Source organism: Pituophis catenifer, unplaced genomic scaffold, assembly GCF_029215685.1.
Source record: "Pituophis catenifer annectens isolate HBS135680 unplaced genomic scaffold, rPitCat1.0.hap2 SCAF_3, whole genome shotgun sequence".
Lineage (NCBI taxonomy): Eukaryota > Metazoa > Chordata > Lepidosauria > Squamata > Colubridae > Pituophis > Pituophis catenifer.
In genome coordinates, this window is record NW_027256883.1 from 4,465,622 (window position 1) to 4,490,621 (window position 25,000).

At 46.3% G+C, this 25,000-nt stretch overlaps 1 protein-coding gene across 6 annotated transcripts in view; it reads left to right on the forward strand.

The window, feature by feature from the left end:
* Nucleotides 1-25,000, forward strand: part of TSNARE1 (t-SNARE domain containing 1) — a 296,160-nt gene that overhangs the window by 160,154 nt on the left and 111,006 nt on the right. For all 6 annotated transcript variants that reach the window (XM_070941966.1, XM_070941969.1, XM_070941970.1 and 3 more), the window contains one exon: nucleotides 19,242-19,409. In XM_070941966.1, the coding sequence (XP_070798067.1) occupies nucleotides 19,242-19,409 (168 nt within the window). The remainder of the gene's footprint in view (nucleotides 1-19,241; nucleotides 19,410-25,000) is intronic.

Genomic DNA, 25,000 nt, shown 5'->3' on the forward strand with positions numbered 1-25,000 from the left:
CGTACCGATTCTGGAAGGGAAGGCAAATGTAGATTTCACGATGGGATTGCTTCATACAGGTCTGTAGAGAGCCAGTTTCTATGGACCAGTGGGGAACCCAAAAGTGCTTTCTCAGGAGGCAACTGGACTTCCTGGTTTTGCTTTGAAGACGTTCCGCTTCTCATCCAAGAAGCTTCTTCAGCTGTTCTTGAATCAGAGCTGAAGAAGCTTCTTGGATGAGATGCGAAAGATGTTTCACATAGGACAGCGTTCCTACCTGGTGTTGTGGCTCCATTACCTGAGCCTGTGTCATCGGCAGGAGAGGACTCCGAGAGTGAAGGAGAGGAGTTGGCAAGGCCTCCCTCTCCAGGACCCTCCTCTCTGGCAATGCCTTCGGTGTCCGCCGAAGGGCAAGAGATAGGCCCGGGGCCAAACACGTCCACGCAGCCACAGATGGACAGTGATGAGGGTAATGAGTCTTGGCTGGATCCACGCCAGCGTCGCAGAGATAAGCGTGCGCAACAGAAGAAAAGGCGTGCCAGAGATTAGGCTGAGTCACTGGACCACACCCCACAGGATATAAAAGGGGGTGAGGTTGCCATTCAGACTCTGTGACGGACAAAACTACTATCGAGTCACATTGCATCTTTGGAAACAACATTATTGGCCTTGGATTTATTTTACGAAATGGACAATTCTTGACTGTGTGTATTTTGTTTATTGAGTAAAAGTTCTTGGCAAGCAGCTACTGGGTTGCTGCCAAGCGTCTTATCGGAAGAATTGGTTGTCTGCCACTTTATTTAACCCGCGGCTGTCTGTTTGTGTGCGTGTGTGAGACAGGGACAGAACATCCGGAGAGTCTTCAAAGAAAAACCAGAAAGTCCAGTTGCCTCTTGAAAAAGCACCTTTGGGTTTAGTTGGTTCATCTTTTGGGACCCAAGAGAAGACAGCAAGCTGTAAGAGACAGGCAAGGAGACCATGGAGATTCTCAGTCATCCAGGTCATGGTTGTCCCAAAGGTGCTTTGTTTTCAAGAGGCAACTGGACTTTCTGGTTTTTCTTTGAAGATGTTTCACTTCTCATCCAAGAAGCTTCTTCAGCTCTGACTGGATGGTGAGGAATGGAAGGATTGATACTCCTTGCAGACAGCTGGTCATTTGCATTCTTTTAAAGAGTAATTGAAGCCATCTGGAGGTTTATCTGTGTCTTCAGGGTCACTTGAGTGGTGCTCCTGGTTCCTGTAGTTTGCAACTTTTTGAAAATCCATTCCTACTCCCTCACCATTCCAAGGGTGTTCATCCCAAATTGCATAGCTAAAAGTCTATGGAAATTCTCAGTCATCCAGGTCATAGTTGTCCCAAAGGTGATTGTTGGAACCATTTTTTAAAAAAACTTTTTTAAAGCATTTTTTTTACTACCTATTGCTCGAACCGGTAGTTTAAAAAAAATGCTAAAAAAAAGTTCCGAAGATCAGCTGTGCCGCACGATCGTCAGAACTTTTTTTTTTTACTTTTTAAAACATTTTTTTTTTACTACCGGTTCCGGCGAACCAGTAACATTTTCATTACCAGTTTGGGCAAACCATCCCGAACCGGTAGCATTTCACCCCTGCTTCAAGGGTATTGTTTGAGAAAGCAGTATTTGCATTTGGAAAAGGCCAATCCACCAATCCCTCTTAATATAAAGCAGGAATAGAAGATGTCTAGAGGGGCGTGGTTAAAGACCCTGCGCTTATCACCTGGAGAGCTGACAGCCTGGATTCGAAACACAGCGCTGTGCAACGGGATGAGCTCCTGTTCCTTGCCTCAGATCCTGCCCAGCTAGCCTTTCGAAAGCATACCAGTGCAAGTAGATCAATAGATACCACTTTGGTGGGAAGGTAACAACGTTCCATGCGCCTGTGACATATAGCCATGCTGGCCAACATGTCCATAGAAATTGTTTTCAGAGTTTCATGAAACCTCATTTGTTTGTTCTCAAGGGAACGCAAGCAGTCTGGAAGATTCTTGTACTACAGGTAGAACACAATGAAGTAGCTGAGTTGGAACTTTCATAAGTGGATCTGGCTGTTTGTTCCTGACCATCTCCTCCTCCTCCTCCTCCTCCTCCTCCTCCTCCTCCTCCTCCTCCTCCTTCTCTTCCTCTTCTGTTGGAAGGAAGAAGGGGAATCTTCGTTGCATGCCCTTCAGAGTCACTTTTTGTGAAACGGGCGACGGTACAGATTTTGATTGATGGATACATAATATTAATTAACCAATTAATGAGTGGATGTTTGTGTACAAAAGACAAGAGGGAGGACCCACGAGTTTAATAAATGTGCGACCTTACTTTACAGGCAATTAACTTTGCAAGGGAGGGGGAGTAGGTATTTATAAATGTGCAGATCTGTGGGAAAGCACCGAGTTAAAGAGATGACTGCACTTGTTTGTGTCTGGAGGGTTGGGAAGAATTATTTTAGATGCATGGTAGGCCTAGGTGGCTGGAGAAGTCAAGTTAGTTTACATGATACTGTCAGGTGTGTGAAACCAGGAGTCAGGATAGAGTTCAAAAGCACTACGAGTTTCTTCCATTCCACTTTGACCCCGCCTTTGGGCTCGGCCTGGTCATCTCCTATTTAAGTGATTGTCTACTTGGAGTCCTAGTGGACAATCATTTAAATATGAGCCAGCAGTCAGTGGTGGGCTGCTGCCGGTTCAGACCAGTTCGGGCGAATCGGTAGTTCCAACTATCAGCTGGCCCCGCCTTATCCTGTCCTATATTTCCTTCTTTCTGGCTCAGCTGATTCGCGTGGCACAGCTGATTTCTGCGCCTCCACTGTTCTACTTACCGTGGCAGCCATAGAAGGTAAGCAGCTTTTTAACAGACAGATTTTAACAGATTAACAGAGTTGGAAGGGACCTTATAGGTCCGTGATGGTGAACCTATGGCACGCATGCCACAAGTGGCACCCGGAGCCATATCGGTGGGCACGCGAGCGTTTCCCTAGCTCAGCTCCGGCACGAATGCGCGGGCTGGCTAGCTGATTTTTGGGCCTTGCAGACTCACTGGAAGTCGGGAAACGGGCTGTTTCTGGCCTCCGGAGGGCCTCCAAGGGGGGGGGGGCAAATGCCGTTTTCACCCTCCCCAGGCTCCAAGAAAGCCTCTGGAACCTGGGGAGGGTGGAAAACGGGCCTACCAGGCCCATCGTGTCATCGCGTGCCAAAAGTGGGGGGGAGGGGGCGGGCCACATTAAATTACGGTTGTGGGCATGCATGTGTGTGCCCCCCCTGCACTCCCCCCACTTTTGGCACGCAATGGCAAAAAGGTTACCCATCACTGTTAGAGGTCATTTAGTCTAATCTCCCACTCAAGCAGGAGACCCTACACCATTTCTGACAGATGGCAGTCCAATCTTTTCTCGAAAGTCTCAAGTGACAAAGCTCCCACAACTTCCGAAGGCAACTTCTGCTCCATGGGTTGATTGTTCTCACTGTCAGAAAATCCCTCCTCATTTCTAGGTTGAATCTCTCCTTGGTCAGTTTGGGTATGTCTAGTTTAATGAAAAGAAAGACTAGGGGTGACATCTCAGCAGTGTTCCAGTATTTGAGGGGCTGCCACAAAGAAGAGGGGATCAAATTATTCTCCAAAGCACCCAGAAGGCAAGACAAGAATCAATGGAAACTAATCAGGAGCTGCATCAGTTGCCGATTTGCTTCGGGTTCAATTCAAGGACAAGGACAAGGGCAGGACAAGAAGCAATGGGTGGAAGCTAATCAAGGAGAGAAGCAACTTGGAACTAAGGAGAAATTCCCTGACAGTGAGGACAATTAATCAGTGGAACAACTTGCCTGCAGAAGTTGTGAATTCTCCAACCCTGGAAATTTTTAAGAAGATGCTGGATAGCCATTTGTCTGAAGTGGTGTAGGGTTTCCTGCCTAAGCAGGGGGTTGGACTAGAAGACCTCCAAGGTCCCTTCCAACTCTGTTATTCTATTCTATTCTAAGAAACAATGGATGGAAACTAATCAAGGAGAGAAGCAACCTGGAATTAAGTAGAAATTTCCTAACAGTGAGGACAATTAACCAGTGGAACAGCTTGCCACCAGAAGTTGTGGGTGCTCCATCACTGGAGGCTTTTAAGGAGAGACTGGGCAACCCCTTGTCTGGAATGGTATAGGGTTTCCTGCTTGAACAGAGGGCTGGACTAGAAGACCTCCATGATCCCTTCCAGCTCTATTCTAATTGATTGATTGATTGATTGATTGGTTGATTGATTGATTGTTTGATTGCATGGGACAGATGTTGGGAGACAAGTAATCATGGAGAGAAGCAACCTGGAATTGAGGAGAAGCTTCCTAACAGTGAGGACAGTTAACCAACGGAACTGTTGTGGCTCCGTCCTCCGAGGCTATCTTATCGGAGGGAGAAGGCTCCGAACATGAAGGAGAGGAGACGGCCAGGCCTCCCTCTCCAGGACCCTCCTCTCTGGCAATGCCTCAGGTGTCTCCCGAAGGAGAAGAGATTGGCCTGGAGCCAGGTGTTTCTGAGCCATCGGATAGTGACGAAGAAACATTGTGGTTGGACCCACGCCAGCGTCGGAGAGACAAGCGTGCACAGCAGAAAAGGAGGCGTGCCAGAGATTAAGCTGAGTCACTGGACCACACCCCACAGGCTATAAAAGGGAGTGTGGTGGCCATTCGGACTCTGTGACGGACAAAGCTAATCTCTGGCAAGTCACTTTGCACCTTCGGACACAACGCCTATTTGCTGTGGATTTAATTACAAACTGGGCTATTCAAACTGTGTGTATTTTTGTCTGTGTTATCGGAGTAAAAGTTCTTGGCAGGCAGCCACGGAGTTGCTGCCAAATTCTTTATCACTGACGTTGAGTGTTTGAAGAGTTTATTTAACCCTCGGCTGGCTGGTTGGGTGTGTACGTGGTACGGGAACAGAACAGGAACAACTTTCCACCAGAAGTTGTGGGTGCTTCATCATTGGTAGTTTTCAAAAAGAGACTGTAGAATCATTTGTCTGAAGTGGTTTGCGGTTTCCTTCCTGAGCAGGGGGTTGGACCAGAAGACCCCAAGATCCCTTCCAATTCTGCTATTCTCTTAAAATAAGCAATGTTGTTGAAAAGATCGTATGAAAGAGTACTCCGGGGCCACATTTTCCATTTGGGGAGACCCCAGTTGCCCTCGCCCAACCCATAGTACATCTCTATCACTCGTATTTCCAGCTCTGTCAAGCTCCTTTGGTTGACATTCCCTATGATCATCTCTTTAAAGACTTGGATGGCAGTGCGGGACTGCAATTTCTCTGTCCTCCCAGCCATTTTTTTTTTGTTTGTTTGTTTGTTTCAGATGAAATGTTGAAATCTCTTCATTCATGGGCACAGATAATCCATGCGAGCTGTCAGATCTGGGTGAGCCGGTGAATGAAAGAGTCATAGCCCCAAATAGAGAGGAAGCTTTTCACCGTGCATCCTAGGAGGGATGAGTGGCTCCATTAGTGACCTAACAACACATTAGAGGAATTTACTCAGAGCTCTGATGTCCCCGGTGGTCACCTCTGAGGAGGCAGAGAAATGGGAGGGGATCTGTCAAAGCAATGTGATTTCAAAGTCAGCCTGCAGACCTCACCAAAGGCCTCTTCCCTCCATATTTCTTCTTTCTTTATTTTATTTGAGAAGCAGGTAGTCCTTGATTTATGACCTCAGTTGGGGCCAGAAGCATCGTGGCTGTTAAGGGAGTTGCATCCAATTTTTATGACCTGTCCTGTCGGCGTTGGTGGGAGTATTCTTGGTGGATTCGGCTGTTGGTTATTGCTAACCCACTGGCAACTTGTATATAAACAGGGAGCAAAACCCACTGCCTTCTAAAACTGATGATGTTACCTAGTTGGGCCATGAAATGTCTGCAAGAAAACCACCAAGCTCAGGGAAGATGAAGGACCCCATAGTCGTCCTCCTCCTTCTCCTCCTCCTCCTCCTCCTCCTCTCCTCCTCCTCCTCCTCCTCCTCCTCCTCCTCTCCTCCTCCTCCCTCCTCCCCTCCTCCCTCCTGCCTCCTACTTGTATAGAACACCAAAACGACCCCTACTCTCTTCTACTACTGATGATACCTAGTTGGGTAATGAAACATCTGCAAGAAAACCACCAAGCTCAGAAAACACCAAGGACCCCACAGTCTTCTTCCTCTTCACTCCCTTCTAGCACTGATGATGTTACCTAGTTGGGCCATGAAATGTCTGCAAGAAAACCACCAAGCTCAGGGAAGATGAAGGACCCCATAGTCGTCCTCCTCCTTCTCCTCCTCCTCCTCCTCCTCCTCCTCCTCCTCCTCCTCCTCCTCCTCCTCTCCTCCTCCCTCCCTCCCTCCTGCCTCCTACTTGTATAGAACACCAAAACGACCCCTACTCTCTTCTACTACTGATGATACCTAGTTGGGTAATGAAACATCTGCAAGAAAACCACCAAGCTCAGAAAACACCAAGGACCCCACAGTCTTCTTCCTCTCCACTCCCTTCTAGCACTGATGATGTTACCTAGTTGGGCCATGAAATGTCTGTAAGAAAACAACCAAGCTCAGGGAAAACTGAGGACCCCACAATTCTCCTCCTCTTTCTCCCCCTTCCTGTACACAAACCCTACCCCCTTCTACCATGATAATGTTACTTAGTTGGTAACGAAACAACAGATGAAAATTGATCAAGGAGAGAAGCAACCTGGAGTTAAGGAGAAACTTTAATGAAAAGAAGGACTAGGGGTGAATGTGATAGCAGGGTTCCAACCTTTCAGGGCTGGCCACAAAGGAGAGGGAGTCAAGCTATTCTCCAAAGCCCCCAAAGGCACGACAAGAAGCAATGGATGGAAACTAATCAAGGAGAGAAGCAGCTTGGAACTAAGGAGAAATTTCCTGACAGTGAGAACAATTAATCAGTGGAACTGCTTGCCTCCAGAAGTTGTGAATGCTCCAACACTGGAAGTTTTTAAGGAGAGATTGGACAACCATTTGTCTGAAATGGTAGAAGGTTTCCTGCGTGAGCAGGGGGATGGACTAGAAGACCTCCAAGGTCCCTTTTCAGCTCTATTCTGAATTAATTACCTGCAAAAAAAACAACAACAACAAAAAAAACAACCAAGCTCAGAGATCACCAAGGACCTCTCATTTCAACCTTATTCTCCTGTTTGGGTAACGATGAAACCTCTCCAAGGAAATTACCAAGCTCAGAGTTCTCCAAGGATCCCACATTTAGACCTGTGTTTGTCAAGACAGACAGACAGACAGAGACAGTCCGAGCATCTTTGCGGATCCGCATTGCTCTTAAAAGATCACGTTGCAATTTAAGGAAGACCAAAAGGGAAACCTATCCAATCAATGACGGAGCAAAAATAACTTCGAAACCTGAATCGGGTGACTCAGACCGACAAAACAAAAATACGAAGGACTAAATTGATGTAGCCTTGAGAAGGGGATTTGCCAGGGAGGTGATTGCACTGTATAAATCCCTTCAAGGTGACAATGGATGTGAAGAATGGATAATTTATTTACAGGGCATGATGCAGAAGTGGGATTCAGCCGGTTTGCCCGAACTGGTAGCTGAAATCCCGGCTCTATGCCATCCTATTTAGGCACGTTTTTGTTGTGGCCCGTCAGCGCCTGTGCAGTTAGTAGCTGATTCCGACAGCGAGGAGGCTGGTGTGGTGCTGTGCCAGCAGCCTGTGCAGTTGGCAGTCGAGTCAGACAATGAGGAGGCTGGAGAAGATGTGGTGCCAGAGGCGGGGAGTCAGCCAGGGCCTTCAGAACCGCCAGAAGCTCCCATAAGTGAAGAGGAAGAAGAGGAGGAGCCTCTTCTCGATGCACGAGTGCACAGAGCTGCCAAAAGGCAGGAGTGGCTCCTCAGGAGGAGGTCTCCTCGAGAGTAAGGCTTGGGGCTAATTGGCCACTCCCCTAGCCTATTTAAGAAAGGACGACGACTGAAGCAATTTGCAGGAAACAACTTCGTTCACATTCCTTCGCGTCTTAATTCAGCTCTTATTTCTCTCTTTATCAGTTTTTCTGCAAATTGCTTCTGGGCATTCTGCCAACCACAGTAAGATTACAGTTATCTGAAATATTGTGCCTCAGAATTGATTTATTATTCTTTGGATTCTTGTCGGCTGTTAATGAAGTTAAATTAACAGCCCTTGTTCAGAAAAGACTGATTTAAATTAGTAAACTAAGGTTTGTACGGACTTTGTGTTCTTTGGGGTCCGTAGCTGGGGCAGAACAGTTTTTGAGGCTGGATGCACGCGCAGAAGGCATGCGCACGAGCAAACCACATGCATGGCAGGCTGGGCACAGAAGGCAGGTGTGTGCAAATCAGGCACGTGTGCATACGAAACGAGCGTGCATATGTGTGGCGAACCGGTAGTAACATAAATGTGAAACCCACTGCTGGTGTGATGACATGGCATCCATCAAGACATTCAAGAGGAGAGGGAAGGAACACTTAGAGTCAATGTGGGCTGGCATTTAACTTTGAAAGTCGCTGGTAGAAGACGTTGCTGTCCCACAGGGCATCGCCAGGGCACACCATTTCTGCCAAAGTTTCATTGCAGGCGCCATGGGGAGGAATAAGGTCTGTTTAATCTCCACCATGCTTGCAAAATACCAACCGGTTGTTTTTTTTTTTTTTAATTTGATTTATATGCCGCCCTTCTCCGGAGACCCAGGGCGGCTTACAGTGCGTTAAGCAATAGCCTTCATCCTTTTGTATATTTATACAAAGTCAGCTTATTGCCCCCACAAACTGGGTCCTCATTTAACCTACCTTAGAAAGGATGGAAGGCTGAGTCAACCTTGAGCCTGGTAAGATTCGAACCTGCAGTAATTGCAGGCAGCTGGTCTTAATAACAGGGTGCTTTAGACCACTGTACTACCAAGGCCCTTTTTTTGTTTGTTTGTTTTATTAGATTTATATACCGCCCTACTCCCGAAGGACTCAGGGCGGTGAACAGGCACAAAATAAAATACATAGATACAAAAGTTAAAAGACATAATTAAAACCAGATTAAATAATTTAGCCCGAGACAATTAAAAAACCCAATAATTTAAAACAGATTAAAATTTCAATTTAAAAGAATTTTAAAACAGGGGAGAAAATTAGGCCAGGCTGGCTTGCTGGAATAGGAGAATCTTAAGAGCACAGCGGAAAGTGTGTAGATCCGGGATCCTCCGTATCTCTGGGTTGTGCTATCAAATGAACTTGAGATCTCCTAACCCCAACAAAACGGCTCTTCGTTAAAATTTATCCCATGTCTTGAAATACATCGACTCCTCTTTATCTTTTATTCTCGGGGATAAATTTTACAATTGGCTACAATTGAATAAGGGTATGGAGGTAAAATAGATAGGGAAAAGATGGGAGAAAATAATTAGAAGAATAGAAACCCAGATGACGCCTAGGTAAAAGGAGAAAGGGAAGGGGGTGATAAAAGGGAAAAAGGGAGATTATTATAAAAAATGTACACAAGTGATGAAATAGATGTAATTATTAAATAAATAAGAAATTGAGATGAGAATAGAAATAAATAGAAAATTGGGGCTGCTGGAATACCATTCTAGATTGAACTGAAAAGGGAAACAACAAGAGAGAGGGAAAGGAGTAGAGAGAATGGAAGGGAGAAGAGAGGAGAGGGAGAGAGAGAAGAAAGGGAAAAGGAGAGGAAGAAAAGGGAGGGGAAAGAGGAGTAGAAGAGAGGGTTAGAAAGGGGGGAAGAAGAGAGGAGTGGAGGAAGGGAAGGGGAAGGAGGAAAGAGAAGGAGAGGAACAATGAAGAAAGTAGGAAGAGATAGAGGAAAGAAGAGCAGGGGAGGAGAAGAAAAGAAGTTGTGGCAAAATAAAGAAGGGTAAATGGTAAAAGGGCAGCCCCGAACAATTAAAAATTAAAAATGAAAGTTAAAAGATAAGATGAATGAAAAATGATGGATAAATGACGGTACATCTAAATATGTTTATGAGAAACAAAAATAAAACCTTTTTTTGGGGGGAAAAAAACCCGGCTCTTCCTTCAGTGTTTCCCAAGAGGACATTTGATGACAATGGCAACAGTCTTGAGGACAACTTCTAAGCTGGGTAATCGATAAGAATTAAACACCAGACACATCTTTCAAAGTCAGAAATCTCTAGCTATCGCCGGCCGTTATGAATTGGCTGGAAGGATGAAAAAATAATGATAATAATAAACAAGGATGGTAGAGTTAAATTTAGAGGCTCGGTTTTGATATTCATCTGTAAATATTAAGATTGATTGATTGATTGATTGATTGATTGATTGATTCGATTTATATGCTGCCCTTTTCCGGAGACTCAGGGCGGCTTACAATGCGTTAAGCAATAGCCTTCATACTTTTGTATCTACCTGCTTAGTAGGGCTTTCGGTCCCCCCCCCAAGCGGTGTTCTATTTTATACAAAGTCAGTTTATTGCCCCCACAATCCGGGTCCTCATTTTACCTACCTCGGAAGGATGGAAGGCTGAGTCAACCTTGAGCCTGGGGAGATTTGAACTTGCAGTAATTGCAGGCAGCTGGTGTTACTTAACAGCGCTTTAGTCTGCTGTGCCACCAAGGCTCTAATAAGGGGCAGGTTCAAGGTTCAGAATGGACAAGTGGAGGTAGAAAGGAGTTGTCCTAAAGGTGCTTTTTTTCAAGAGGCAACTGGACTTTCTTGTTATTTTTTGAAGATGTTGGGCTTACATTTAAGGCAGGAAAAGATCAAAGTTCTAAGTCGGAGGTGGGCTTCGCATACTGTAACAACTGGTTCACCCAGCACCGGGAATGTGAGTGTGCGTGCACCATCCACGCATGCCTGCAGCATCACAAAACACAGCAATTCGCTCACATGAACAGTCTTTCTTCGTTAGACTAACCATCAGGAAATTTCTCCTTAGTTCTAGGTTGCTTCTCTCCTTGATTAGTTTCCATCCATTGCTTCTTTTCTTGCCTTCAGGGGCTTCGGAGAATAGGTTGACCCCTTCTTCTTTGTGGTAGCCCCTCAAATATTGGAAGACCACTATCATGTCACCCCTAATCCTTCTCCTTGTTGGACTAGACATACCCAGTTTCTGCAACCGTTCTTCAACCGTCCTGGGGTGGGGGAGGAGAAATTGTCCCCCTCAGAACGGGCTCGCAATCTGGGTGTCCTCCTAGACTCACAGCTAAGATTGGAACAACATCTGACAACTGTGGCTAGGGGGACCTTTGCACAGGTTCGCCTGATGTACCAATTGCGGCCCTACTTAGATCAGGAGGCTCTCCTCAAAGTCACTCATGCCCTTGTCACCTCACAGTTGGATTATTGCAACGCGCTCTACATGGGGCTAGCCTTGAAAAGTGTTTGGAGACTACAGTTGGAACAGAAGGCAGCCGCGTGAGCTATTGTGGGTGAACCTAGATACACCCATATTACACCAATTCTCCGCGAGCTGCACTGGCTCCCTATTGGTCTCCGGTCACAATTCAAGGTGTTGGTTATTACCTTTAAAGCCCTACATGGCTCAGGGCCAGGCTATCTTCGAGACCGCCTTCTGCCGCATAGCTCCCAGCGACCGGTAAGATCCCACAGAGTTGGCCTCCTCCGGGTCCCGTCAGCTAAACAATGCCGGCTGGCGGGCCCGCGGGGAAGGGCCTTCTCTGTGGCTTCCCCAGCTCTCTGGACCCAGTTACCTCCTGAGTTCCGGACCATCCCCACCCTATTGGCCTTCTGGAAAGTGGTGAAGACCTGGCTCTTCCGGCAGACCTGAGGCCGTTGATCACGCTACGGCGATCTTGCGAGACCCGGCCATGGGATGGAGTGTATTGGTTTTTAATGTTTTCTTTTAAAAAATTTTTACGGGATATTGTTTGCATTGTTTTTTTGCTGTAAGCCGCCCAGAGTCCCTAGGGAGAAATGCTACTAATAAATAAAATAATAAATAAATAAGTTTTAGCCTCCAGCCCCATAATCATCTTTGTTGCTCTTTCCTGCACTCTTTCTAGGGTCTCATCATCTTGTGTGTGTGTGTGTGTATGTTGTGGTGACCAGAACTGTTGAGTCATTTGTTTATGGACTAAAATGAAAGGGAAACTCCAGGAGTGAAGAGCCATCAGATTTTTTTTTTTAGAATAACAGCGTTGGAAGGGACCTTGGAGGTCTTCTAGTCCAACCCCCTGCTTAGGCAGGAAACCCTACACCACTTCAGACAAATGGTTATCCAACCTCTTCTTAAAAACTGTTGTGGCCCCGCCCTCTGAGCCTATCCCATCGGAGGAAGAAAGCTCCGAACATGAGGAAGAGGAGTCAGCCAGGCCTCCCTCTCCAGGCCCCTCCCCTCTGGCATTGTCTCAGGTGCCGGCCGAGGGAGAGGAGATTAGCCAGGAGCCAGGTGTCTCGGATGAGAGCGAGGAAGGAGAGCCGTCATTCCTGGATGCATGCCAACGAAGGCGTGATAAACGGTTGCAGCAGTTAAGGAGGCGTGCTAGGGATTAGAACTGAGTCACTGGACCACACCCCAGAGACTATATAAGAGAGGGTGGTGGCTGGTAAAACTCTGTGACGAACAAAAACAAACTTTGGCTAGTCGCTTGAACAACGTCTGAAGCTGCCGAAAGGAATATTGTTTTGCTGGACTATTTGCAATGCGTATGTAATTTTATGTTATCTGTTGCAGTAAAAGCTCTTGGCAGACGGTGATTATATTGCTGCCAAGTTTGAGATAACAACCTGTGTGCGTGCCAAGTACTTTCTTAACCCTCGGCTGGCTGTGTTTGTGTGTGTGTGTGTGGACGGGGACAGATCAAAAACCTCCAGTGTTGGAGCATTCACATATCAGAACAAACCCTCATCCCGAGAGGAGGTTTTGAGGGAATGCTTACAGATCTGGATTTCCTAAATTGCAAGTCTTGGAAATAAGGATAGGGGTGTCGGTTTTCAAAGAAAGAGACACAAAGCTTTCAGTGGTGTCACTTTGCGCCAACCTGCAGGTAGAAGAGATGGTGCCGTATAATTTTTTTTTCCCGAGCAGTGTGGGGAAGAGTGTGCCTTGCAGGCAGAACACAACTGAGGTTTTTAAGAATGATGAGAATATAATTCAGGTAGTTGAGGGGAGGGGGGGAAAGCAGGAATGGCTTTTGAAATAGCCTGAAATGCAATTATAATAATAGTAAAAAATTCAGCTGATGCTTATACTTATTAAAGAACCATCCTGGTCAATCAGCATGAACGTTGACCCCTTTCAAATCTGACCTCAGCTTGGCTAGGACTCTACGGGGCTTCCTTGTCTCTTTATTGTGATCTAGCTGCCTGCTTGTTAAATAAAAGGCAGTCTAGGAAAAAAGAAAAAGGAAAAAAAAAAGTGGCAATGGCAGGCAGCAAGGAGGAAGGAGCATGTATGATTTTGCTCCAGAAATTATTCTATTTCACTCATGTTGCTACATGGCCATCCGTTGGCCCAGCAGGTCAGGCCATGAAACGAACAGGAAGGAGAAGAGAGGATGCTAAATAGAAAGACAGAACTGCAGTTTTTAAAGGACTTTCTTGGAGATGTCAACCCTGAAATGAAGCTGGCTGGGACCATCTTGGAGGCTTCAGGTTTCCCACGCAACGGTGGGAGGGGAGAGAGAGAGTTAGATGGGGTTTTGTAGCCAAAACAATAATGTTTTTTTTTTTTTGTGGGAACCAAGGACATTCTCACAGGTGGCTGGCCAGAGGAGGAGCAAAGTAACCAAACTACCAGCCAGCACCTGGATTGGACAGCATGACCAGTGACTTTGGGTGGGCTTTTAATTAGGTGAAAGCCACGGGAATTTTCAGAGTCGGCTTTCACCAGTTGTGTCAATTTGATGTATCCAATAAACCGGGTGTCTGCAACCTCCAGTTCCGGAGACACATATCACATGTCTTTGACCCCTCTCCTGGGCTCCCTGCTGACCCAGTCGAGCGACCTGCTCTCCGGCCCAAGACACTGGGCCAACGCGGCCATGGCCGACGCCAACCTCACTAACACAAGGGCTGGCAGGATGGGAATGGGATCCGGGAGGAGGGTACAACGGAAACGGAGACAGGCCCACAGCTGAGGAGCGAGCATGAGCCGCGGTGGTGGCTTCCCCAAAGACGACCCTTCTCCTCCTCCTCACGCAACCCCCTGGGTGGCTGTTGCGGGGCCAGGAGGGCGTGCACAAGGGGGAATACCTTCCTCAAGCGAGCGGCCGGGCTCAGCCAAAGCACAGTGAAGGCGCGCGGAGTGGGCGGATTGACTAGCTAACGGGTGAGCGTCTTTGGCGAGGGCTGTCCAGTTTTCTCCGAGCCTGATCCGCAGGCTGGGCTTGTGAAGTTCAGCTGGTTTCCCGCTTCCCTAAGCTTCTTTACTCCTTCAGCTGAGCAGTGCCGCCAGTGGCGTTAATTGAAAAGCATCCGTCAGGTGGTGAAAGTCCCCGGTGCAAGATTTAAAGCCACCCGGAGGACGCTTTTTGATCAATGCTGGGGGTTATTGCGAGAGTATTCCCGCTCATGCATGCATGCAAGAGAGAGATAGAAATGAGAGAAAAGGGCAGAAAAAGAAAGAGAAAGAGAGAGAGAAATGAGAAAATGATTGAGGGAGGGAATGAGAGAGAGAGAAAAAGAGAAAAACAAATGAAAGAGAGGGAGAGAGAAATGAGAAAGAGCTGGAGGGAGAGAAAGAGAGGGAAAAGAGGGACAGAAATGAGAGAAATGAAAGAAAGAAAGAAAGAGAGGGAGGGAGGGAGGGAGGGAGGGAGGGAGGGAGAGGAAAAAGAGAGAAAAACAGGAATGGGAGGGAGAGAGAGAGACCCATTTGTTGTGGCTCCGTTACCTGAGCCTATGTCATCGTCAGGAGAGGACTCTGAGAGTGAAGGAGAGGAGTTGGCAAGGCCTCCTTCTCCAGGACCCTCCTCTCTGGCAATGCCTTCAGTGTCCACCAAAGGGCAAGAGATAGGGCCGGGGCCAAGCACGTCCACGCAGCCACAGATGGACAGTGATGAGGGTAATGAGTCTTGGCTGGATCCACGCCAGCGTCGCAGAGATAAGTGCGCGCAACAGAAGAAAAGGCGTGCCCGAGATTAGGCTGAGTCACTGGATCACACCCCACAGGATATAAAAGGGAGCGTGGTGGCCAGTCAAACCTTGTGACGAACAAAGCTGAAAGCTTCCACGCCATTCTGCTTTGCCGGACTTTTGCTATAGACTTTGCTGGATTATCTCTGGACTTGATTGACTCTGTAATTATTGAGCTGTTTTCCTTTGATGTACCAGGAGTGGGGAGAAGTTATCTCTCCTCTTTGTAAATAATAAACTCTTGGCAGGCAGCCACTAGGTTGTTGCCAAGTTCCGTTATCTTAAGGAAAAGGATTTTGCCGGCTGGTTTGGTCTTTAACTCCTGAACGTCTGTTGGTGTGTGTGCATGTGGTTGGGGACAGAACACCATTTCCCACAGAAAACACTGGGAGCCACAAAACCTGGGTAAGCCTGGCTGGGGGTGTGTGTCATGTGACTGGGTGGGAGTGATGTTGAGTTGGCCACGCCCACCCAGGTTTTGTGGCTCCCGATGTTTGTTTGTTTTTTTCCGTGGGAAATGGGTCTAAATGGCTCTTTGAGTGTTTAAGGTTGCAGACCCCTGCAAAACTGTTCTTTGAGGAATTTGCCTGCCGGAATTCTACTTTCTATGGGTGCATTACTTGCAACACTGGCAGGAGAACTTGCTGGAGGCCAGGGGTGAAATGTTCCCGGTTCGGACCGGATCACCCAATCCAGTAGTGATGGCGGCGGGTGGTTTGGAGAACCGGTAGCAAAAATCCCTGCACTTCCCCCATGCCCAGCTGAGCTGCGCAATCATCAGAGGCTGTTTTTTTTTACTTTTAAAAGCATTTTTTCTACAACCTCTTCGGCCGAAAAAATGCTTTTAAAAGTAAAAAAAAAGCCTCTGATGATCCCGTGGCTCAGCTGGGATCGTCAGAGGCTTTTAAAAGCATTTTTTCGACAACCTCTTCGGCCGAAGAGGCTGTAGAAAAAAAATGCCTTTAAAAGCCTCTGGCGATTCCAGCTGAGTTGCCTGATCGTCAGAGGCTTCTAAAAGCATTTTTTTCTGCAACCTCTTAAGGTTGTAGATAAAATGCTTTTAAAAGTAAAAAAAAAAAAAAGTTGGCCACGCCCACCCAGTCACATTACCCCACCACCACCAAGCCACGCCCACAGAACCAGTAGTAACAAATTTTAGATTTCACCCCTGCTGGAGGCATCATTGTAGCATTAGCATGGGTGGTATTATTCTTTGAATTCTTGGCGGCTGTTAATGCAATTAATTAACAGCCGTTGTTGTAAAAGACTGGTTTATTCAGTAAATTAAGGTTTGAACGGACTTTGTGTGTGCTGTGTTCTTTGGGGTCCGTAGCTCGGGCAGAACAACTTAAGAGAAAAGGACTTTGTTGCAGAGCAATTTCAGGAAATTCATCTTAAAAACTTTGGGTGTCGGTTAGCGCAATGTCAAAAAGTAGATGGGGCACTTTCTGATCTGTCCCCGTCCACACACACACACAAACACAGCCAGCCGAGGGTTAAGGAAACACTTTGGAACGCACCCAGGTCTTATCTCCAACTTGGCAGCGATTTACACACCGTCTGCCAAGTGCCTTTATTTTCACAAAACAGAAAGATAAGATACTTAGCGTACAAAAAGTCCAAGCAGAATAATATTTCTCTCAGCAGTTCCGGACGAGGCTTTAGTGACTATCCAAGGTTTACTTTTGTTTGTCACAGGGATCGCTGGCCACCACCCTCTATTATATAGTCTCTGGGGTGTGGTCCAGTGACTCAGTTCTAATCCCTAGCACGCCTCCTAAACTGCTGCAATCGTTTATCACGCCTTCGGAGGCGTGCGTCCAGGAATGATGTTTCTCCGTCACTCTGATCCGAGCCACCTGTCTCCCTGCTAATCTCCTCTCCCTCGGCCGGCACCTGAGACAGTGCCAGAGGGGTGGGGCCTGGAGAGGGAGGCCTGGCTGACTCCTCTTCCTCATGCTCGGAGCTTTCTTCCTCCAATGGGACAGGCTCAGAGGGCGGGGCCACAACACTTTCTTAACAGAACAGTTGTGGAATTGTTTCCTTCTTTTAGTAACTTCTTTTGCAAATGATATAGCAATATGTGTATTTTGCGGTGTTGGTTCAGTTAGTTGGATAGTACAACGCTGTTGTGCGCTCCCATCTGCACATTTAAAACAGGCAGATATTCCAATAAAGAACAATAGGGGATGATCATAAGGAATGTTGAGCACGGGATACAACATTTGTAAGTCCTCGACTTACAACAGTCCGTTTAGTGTCCATTTGAAGTTACAAGGGGAAGGCTAAAACTGATGTTGGGAAGAAATATCCAACTGGTTCCGTTCCAAGCTGGGAGAAAGACATTGGAAACATGGAGGCTGATTGGAAAGAGAGTTTATTGATGAAGCAGAACCATCTGTGATTTTGGGCATGTGAACAAAATGGAGTTGGGAGTGGGAGCGGGATTTATACTTTCTCTGGGCTTTGCACTTGAGCTTCCTGTTCCTGTGCAAGAACATGTATTCTATTGGTCGTTGTCAAATCCCTATGGGGTCATGTAGGGGTCATAGCTGGCTCTATAGGCCAAAGAAGAAATGGAAATCCTAAGTGCTTGTCTGAACCCCTATGTTTGGTTGAAGTTTGGACTGGTCTGAGTTGATGCAAAGACTGAAATACCCTTAGGAGATTGTGCTATGCAGTGAGCTCTGCATCTTCTGCTAAATGGTAGTGGGTTAATCTTATTATGTCCTGAAGGATCATGTCCTGTTCTTCTTAATCTCATCATACTGGAGCTGAAGGTCTTTTGTTTGGTAGATAAACTGGCCCAGTCTTTCTTAATGGGCACCAAATATCTGCTGTGGGTGGGGCTATTAAGAGAGAGTCTGCTTTCTGCCTCTAAAAAAACATGATCTCCATTTCTCATTTAGGGAAATATAATATTTTAATTTCACAAAGGAGTAATTCAATTTTCCACCCTTCGAATTTATACACTGCCTGGAACTCTTGATTGTAATTCAAGTATTTATCGGGTTTGTTTCCTACAAAGCCCCTTTCTCCCCATTTGACAAATGTATGGATCAACACATTTAATAAACTGGGGCATCACATCAGATTTAATATTCCAGTTTTAGCAAAATTGAGGGAATTACGGAATCCTAAATAACGGAAATTTGGGGTTTAAACGTGGTTGTTAAGTCCAGAATTGCCTGTATATAAATATTTTTAAAATATAAATTAACGAAATAGTTAACCCACTCGGGCAGTGTTCGGTTTGGGTTATGTTTCTCCAGCTGTCTAGAATTCTCCTCAGATAAATAGTGTCTCTCAGGGAAGAAGAAGAAAAGGAAAAGTTGTGGTAAAATAAAAAGAGAGGAAATGGTAAAAGAGCAGCCCCGAACAATTAATAATTAATAGTTAAAAATAGTTAAAAGACAAGATGAATGATTACCGTATTTTTCGGCGTATAAGACTTACCTTTCCCCCCCCTAAAAGGGGGTGAAAATTTAGGTGTATCTTATACACCGAATGTAGCCCCGCCCACCCACTGGCCCCCACCCTTTGGCCTCTGCTTCACAGCACTTACCTCCTTGCAAGTAAACAGGAAGAAAAAACAGCTCCTTTCAGCTTCAGCACAGTCTAATTAGCACAAGTTGATTGGGTCGGCCTCCCAAATCTCAGCTGTTTTGGTCTCAGCTGTTTTGCTCTCAGCTGTTTTGCGCAGGCCTCTGCTGCTTGCTGCAAGGAGATAAATTGCTGGGAGCAGATTTTTTTTTTTTCCTTGTGCTAATCAAGTTATGCTGAAAACGAAAATGAAAGTAAAGCAGGCTCTTTGCTGTTTGCTGCAACGAGGCAAAATTGCTCAGAGGCAGAGGCAGATTTCTTTTTCTTCTTTTCCTCACCCAAAAAGGTAGGTGCGTCTTATACTCCGAAAAATACGGTAATGATGGAGAAAAGACTGTACATTTAAATATGTTTATGAGAAATAAAAAAAATAAAATAAAATAAAAAAAAAGATAACGGTGTTTCTCCAGAGGTGGTATTCAGCCGGTTCGGACCGACTCTATGCTGTCCTATTTAGACGGTGCATGCGCGAAGTGAGCGTGTGTGTACATGGCAAACCGGTGATAAAAGTAAGTGAAATCCACCCCTTTGTCTCTTCTACATGTTTTTGAATCCTACAGTTCTAATTCTACAGTTTTGGTTCTCCTTCTCAGCAAAGCCCCAAGACACCTTTCTCTGACCTGGCTGATGATGAGAAGATCTTCGGTGGTGGCGATAGCTCACAGCTGGAACAGAGCCAGGAAAATGCCCTGCTCTCCGAGATCACAGAGGAGGACCTAGAAGTGATTCGTCAACGGGAGGAAGCTCTCCAGCAGATTGAGGTCAGTAACGATCGTAAGAAAGCTGGAAGACTTTTCTTTTTTTCTTTTTTTTTTAATAAATTTTTATTACCTATATAAACACGCAAAATACACATACACATACAAATGCAACAAATACGACATTAATAACATAAATAACATCTAAGCGTAAGCTGGAAGACTTTTCAAATTCCAATTCAGAATAGAGCTGGAAGGGACCTTGGAGGTCTTCTCATCCAACCCCCTTCTCAAGCAGGAGAGCCTATGCTGTTTCAGAGAAGTGGCTGTCCAGTCTCTTCTTAAAAGCCTCAAGTGATGGAGCGCTCACAACTTCTGGTGGCAAGCTGTTCCACTGATTCTGTCAGGAAAATCCTCATTAGTTCTAAGTTGCTTCTCTCCTTGATTAGCTTCCACTCATTGCTTCTTCTCCTGCCCTCAGGTGCTTTGGAGAATAGCTTGAGTCCCTCTTCTTTGTGGCAGCCCCTGAGATTTTGGAAGACTGCTATCATGTCACCCTTAGTCCTTATTTTCATTAATTAAACTAGACATACCCAATTCCTGTAACCTTTCTTTCTTTCTTTCTTTCTTTCTTTCTTTCTTTCTTTCTTTCTTTCTTTCTTTCTGTCTGTCTTTCTTTCTTTCTTTCTTTCTTTCTTTCTTTCTTTCTTTCTTTCTTTCTTTCTTTCTTTCTTCCTTCCTTCCTTCCTTCCTTCCTTCCTTCCTTCCTTCCTTCCTTCCTTTTCCCCAAGTCTTTATGCCTGGGTCATCAGAACAACATTCCTCAAAAGCTAATTTTGAGCTTCCAATGTACTCACTCCCATTTTCCAAAGCAGGATGTGGAGTTCCATCCAATCCTAATTCTCCATGAGCTCTGGGGTTTGCCGTAAATTACAAAAGGAAACTACCAGGTTTCAACTTGGCCACAGAAAGCGCAGACAAGGATAACTTGTCAGGCAGCTTTCATGCCTAAAACAGGACTAGAATGCACTGTCTCCCGATGATGGGCCCAAAGCCATTTAGTCATTTTTCATGCATAAGGTAGGACTAGAACTCACTGTCTCCTGGTGATTGCCTCAATGTTGTGTCCTGTCAGCCACCGGCCCCTCCCACCAGCCAAATCGGAGGAGGAGGAGGTGTGGGAGTCAGGGTCAGCATCAAGGTAACCTGAGAGCTCCGAGGGGGGAAGAGTGAATGGAGCTTACGGGACCGCCTTCTGCCACCAGTAGCCTCCCACTGGCCAGTATGCTCACATAGAGAGGGGCTCCTTTGGGTGCCGTCGGCCAAACAGTGTCGACTGGCAGCCCCCAGGGGGAGAGCCTTCTCTGTGGGGGCACCTGCTATCTGGAATGAGCTCCCCCCGGAGATACGGACGATCCCAGATTTATGCACCTTCCGTCGTGCCCTTAAGACCTATTTATTTCAACAGGCCGGCCTGGCCTAACTTCCCTTTTAATTGTAATTTTAAAATTGGTTTTAAAACATTAGGAGTGTTTTAAATTGTTTTGGGCCAAATTATTTAATGGGTTTTTATATCGCCTTTTAAATTTTGTAGTTTGTGTGTTTTATCTTTCTGGCTGTTTACTGCCCTGAGTCCTTCGGGAGTAGGGCGGTATATAAATCTAATAAAATGAAAAATGAAATGAAAAAAAAAATGAAATGAATGGAGCTGGTAGAGAGCAAGAGAGAGAGAGGTAGAGCGTGAGCTATCGGTCAGCCCTTATATGGTGAGTCAATAGCCCCCAGGTCTGGAGGCGGCTGATGAGGAAGAGGAGGAACAGCTGGGTCCTGTGCCTGATGCATGGATGCACAGAATGCAGAGGAGAGGAGAGCAGTGGAAATCTATGGGCCTTCTATGGATAGAAGAGCCACCACTGCTAGCGAAGCCCACCCTCACTTTGGGGATAAAAGGCAGGGGGCGGAGATGAATAGGTGTGGCAGAGAACAATTCATCTCCCAGCTGGACAGACTGCGGTGAGAGAGAAACTTTTTGCTGGGGCTGCCGGTGCTCCTAATTAAAGGAATTTTTGAATTAACTTCAGAGGGTTGGTTGTGTTTGGAGAGCTGGGTCAGAATATTCCAGATCACTCAGCCAGCTTTCATGCCTATGCCATTTTTATCATCATTAGCCACCGACTCCTGCCAAGCTCATCTTTAAATAGCAAATCAGCTGGAAAATCCGTCTCGGTTAGCCTCTAGATCTGGACAGCTTCTTTTTTCTATCGAGCTCTTAATCTCTCCATCTTTCAAAATCAGGCCCATCTGTTGCCCCGTTTCTCCCAACCCTGCAGATACACAGAGAAAATTTTGCTTCCGCGGCAGATGTTAAACCAAGAATCGACTCAGTGGTGGAACTTGCAAGCGGAATCGTCAAGCTGGATTAGGAAACACAGTCTTGGGTCTCCCTAATTGGATTAAGCTAATTGCTTCGAGGTGGATCTGGGAATATTCCTAGCGCAGCAGGAAATGTGATGTTATCAACCCTACTAGAAAGAACATAAGACGTTCGAACGATTGTCCATGGCCATCGGGTTCTCAAGCAGGGGGGAGAGAGAGAGAGAGAGAGAGAGAGAGAACGAGGCATGATTTAATGGAAACTGCAGCCTTAATTCAGCTGATGGGAATTATATGGGGCAATAGATCTCTAATGAAGCTGATTTTACGGTGATGCTTATCTCTCATGCTTGGAAGTGCATGGAGCGTGTAGAAACATGGCTGAGGGGTTACAAGTCTTCCCTGATCTTCTGAACACATAGACAGGTGTCATTTTTAGATTACCAATTCAGTTCAATTTCTTTTTTTTTTATTGCAAAAGTTTTACAATTACATTTTCACCCCTTTCCCCCCCCCCCCACCAGCCCCCCCCCAAACTTCCCAACCTCCCTAACCCTCCCAAACCCTCCCCTCCGCCCAGACTTCCCTATAATATACTCATAACTGGTAAAGAAAGATAAAAAAAACACACACACAAAAAAAAACCCTTAATATGACACTTATGTAAAAACTTGAACCCCTCCCTCCCCTGTATAGTTTTTCTTTTTACCTCATTACATTAAAATATTTCTAATACATTATTTTCAAATAAAAGCTATTTGATACTTTCTAGTTTGATATTTGTTCTGAACATATTCTATCCACCTTTTCCATTCCCATTCATAAGTCTCTTGTGAACAATCTTTTAAGTATGCTGAAATCTTCACCATCTCTGCAAAACTGGCCATCTTCAAAGTCCATTCCTCAATAGTGGGCAAAGCTTCGTTTTTCCAATATTTACCTATCAACAATCTTGCTGCTGTTATCATATACAATATCAATTTTGTTTCACCCGATGTAAAACCCTTAACTATACCCAATAAAAACAGTTGTTGAGAGAACTGAATTTTTTTCTTCAAAACATTCTTCAATTTCAATTTAATTCAATTTATATGCCGCCCCTCTCCGAAAACTCAGGGCGGCTCACAATACATTTAAAATCCTAATAAAAAACATTTAAAAATTAAAAACATTAAAACATTAAAATTCATTCACACCATTCATGGCCGGATCTCGCCAGATCGCAACAGTGAGATCAGCGGCCCCAGACCTGCCGTAAAAGCCAGGTCTTCATAGCTTTTCGGAAGGCCAGTAGGGTGGGGATGGTCCGGACCTCAGGAGGTAACTGGTTCCAGAGAGCTGGGGCAGCCACAGAGAAGGCCCTCCCCTGCGGGCCCCCCAGCCGGCATTGTTTAGCTGACGGGACCCGGAGGAGACTAACTCTGTGGGATTTTACCGGTCGCTGGGAGCTATGCGGTAGAAGGCGGTCTCGAAGATAGCCTGGCCCTGAGCCATGTAGGGCTTTAAAGGTAATAACCAACACCTTGAATTGTGCCCGGAGACCAATAGGGAGCCAGTGCAGCTCGCGGAGAATTGGTGTAATGTGGGTGTACCTAGGTGCACCCACGACAGCTCGCGCAGCTGCGTTCTGGACCAACTAGTCTCCGAACACTTTTCAAGGGTAGCCCCATGTAGAGCGCGTTGCAGTAATCTAACCGTGAGGTGACAAAGGCATGAGTGACAGTGAGGAGACCCTCCCGATCCAAGTAGGGTCGCATTTGGTGCACCAGGCGAACCTGTGCAAAGGTCCCCCTAGCCACAGCTGTCAGATGTTGCTCTAATCTTAGCTGTGAGTCTAGGAGGACACCCAAATTGCGAGCCCGTTCTGAGGGGGACAATTTCTCCCTCCCCCCAGAACCAAGGATGGACAGTCAACATAGTCTTTAGGAGGTAGTACCCACAGCCAATACCACTGAAAGTGCCGGGAAAAAACTCATCATTCTAGAACAATGATGGCTAATCTTTTTGGCACCGAGTGCTGAAAGCATGTTTATGTGCACACCCATAATGCAATGCATGTGTGACTGCCCGTGCACCCTGCCCCCTGTGCATGTATGCGTGACCCCCTGCATGTGCCCCATGCATGCACACACGACCCCGTGCATGCATGTGTGACCCCGTGTATGTGCGTGCTACTCCCATGCATACCCCACACATGTGCACACTACACCCGCACATGTGCCTTGGGTTCCACACACATACACATGCGTCTCCCACATGCGCCCCATGCGTGGCAGAGACCAGAAAACAAGCTGGCCTGTGGGAGGCGCGCACACATGCGCAGCAGAGTTAAGCTGGGGCGACGGTTCGCGTGCCCGCAGAGAGTCACCATCAGGGTTCTAGGATATGCCACTCGGGGTTGGTATTCATTTACCTTCCCTACTGGTTTGCACATGTGAGCGTGCGCACATGCTCACATTGCTCATAAGCGCCTCATCCACACTTGTGCATGCCCTTCCGTACATGCACTTTGCTCACACGCATGGCTTTGCTTACGCGTGCAGCTTGCACGCATGCGCGTGGCTAAAAAGTGTGTCTAAATAGAATAGGCATAGAGCTGGGGCGGGGCAGGGGAGCGGGCCCACCCGCGATTCCCGCTACCGGTTCGGGCGAACCGGCTGAATACCACCTCTGACGCCGCTCCAATGAAGAGGGTCTTTTCTTAAGGGCTAAGTTACCAATAGAAGAAACTGGATGGTGGTCAAAGTCTTTTTTCTCCTTTCGTCCAGGGAGACTTGGAATCCTGCATCCAATTTTGGCCAACACAATATAAAAAAAGACGTTGAGACTCTGGAAAGAGTGCAGAGAAGAGCAACCAAGAGGATTAGGGAATTTGGAGGATAAAAGAAAGGTTGTAGGAATTGGGTTTCTGTAGTATAGTGAAAAGAAGGACTGGGGTGAAATGATAGAAGTATTCCAGTATTTGAGGGGTTGCCACAAAGAAGAGGGGGTCAAGCTCTTTTTCCAAAGCACCAGAAGGCCGGAGAAGAAGCAATGGATGGAAACTAATCAAGGGTAGGAGCAACCTAGAATTAAGGAGAAATTTACTAATGGTTAGAACAATCAACCAGTAGAACAGTTTGCCACCAGAAGTTGTGGGTGCTCCATTATTGGAGGCTTTTAAGAAGGGACTGGACAGCCATTTGTCTGAATAGTATACGTTCTCCTGCTTGACCAGTGGGTTGGAGTAGAAGACCTCCAAGGTCCCTTCCAACTCTGTTATCCTGTTATAAGGATGATAT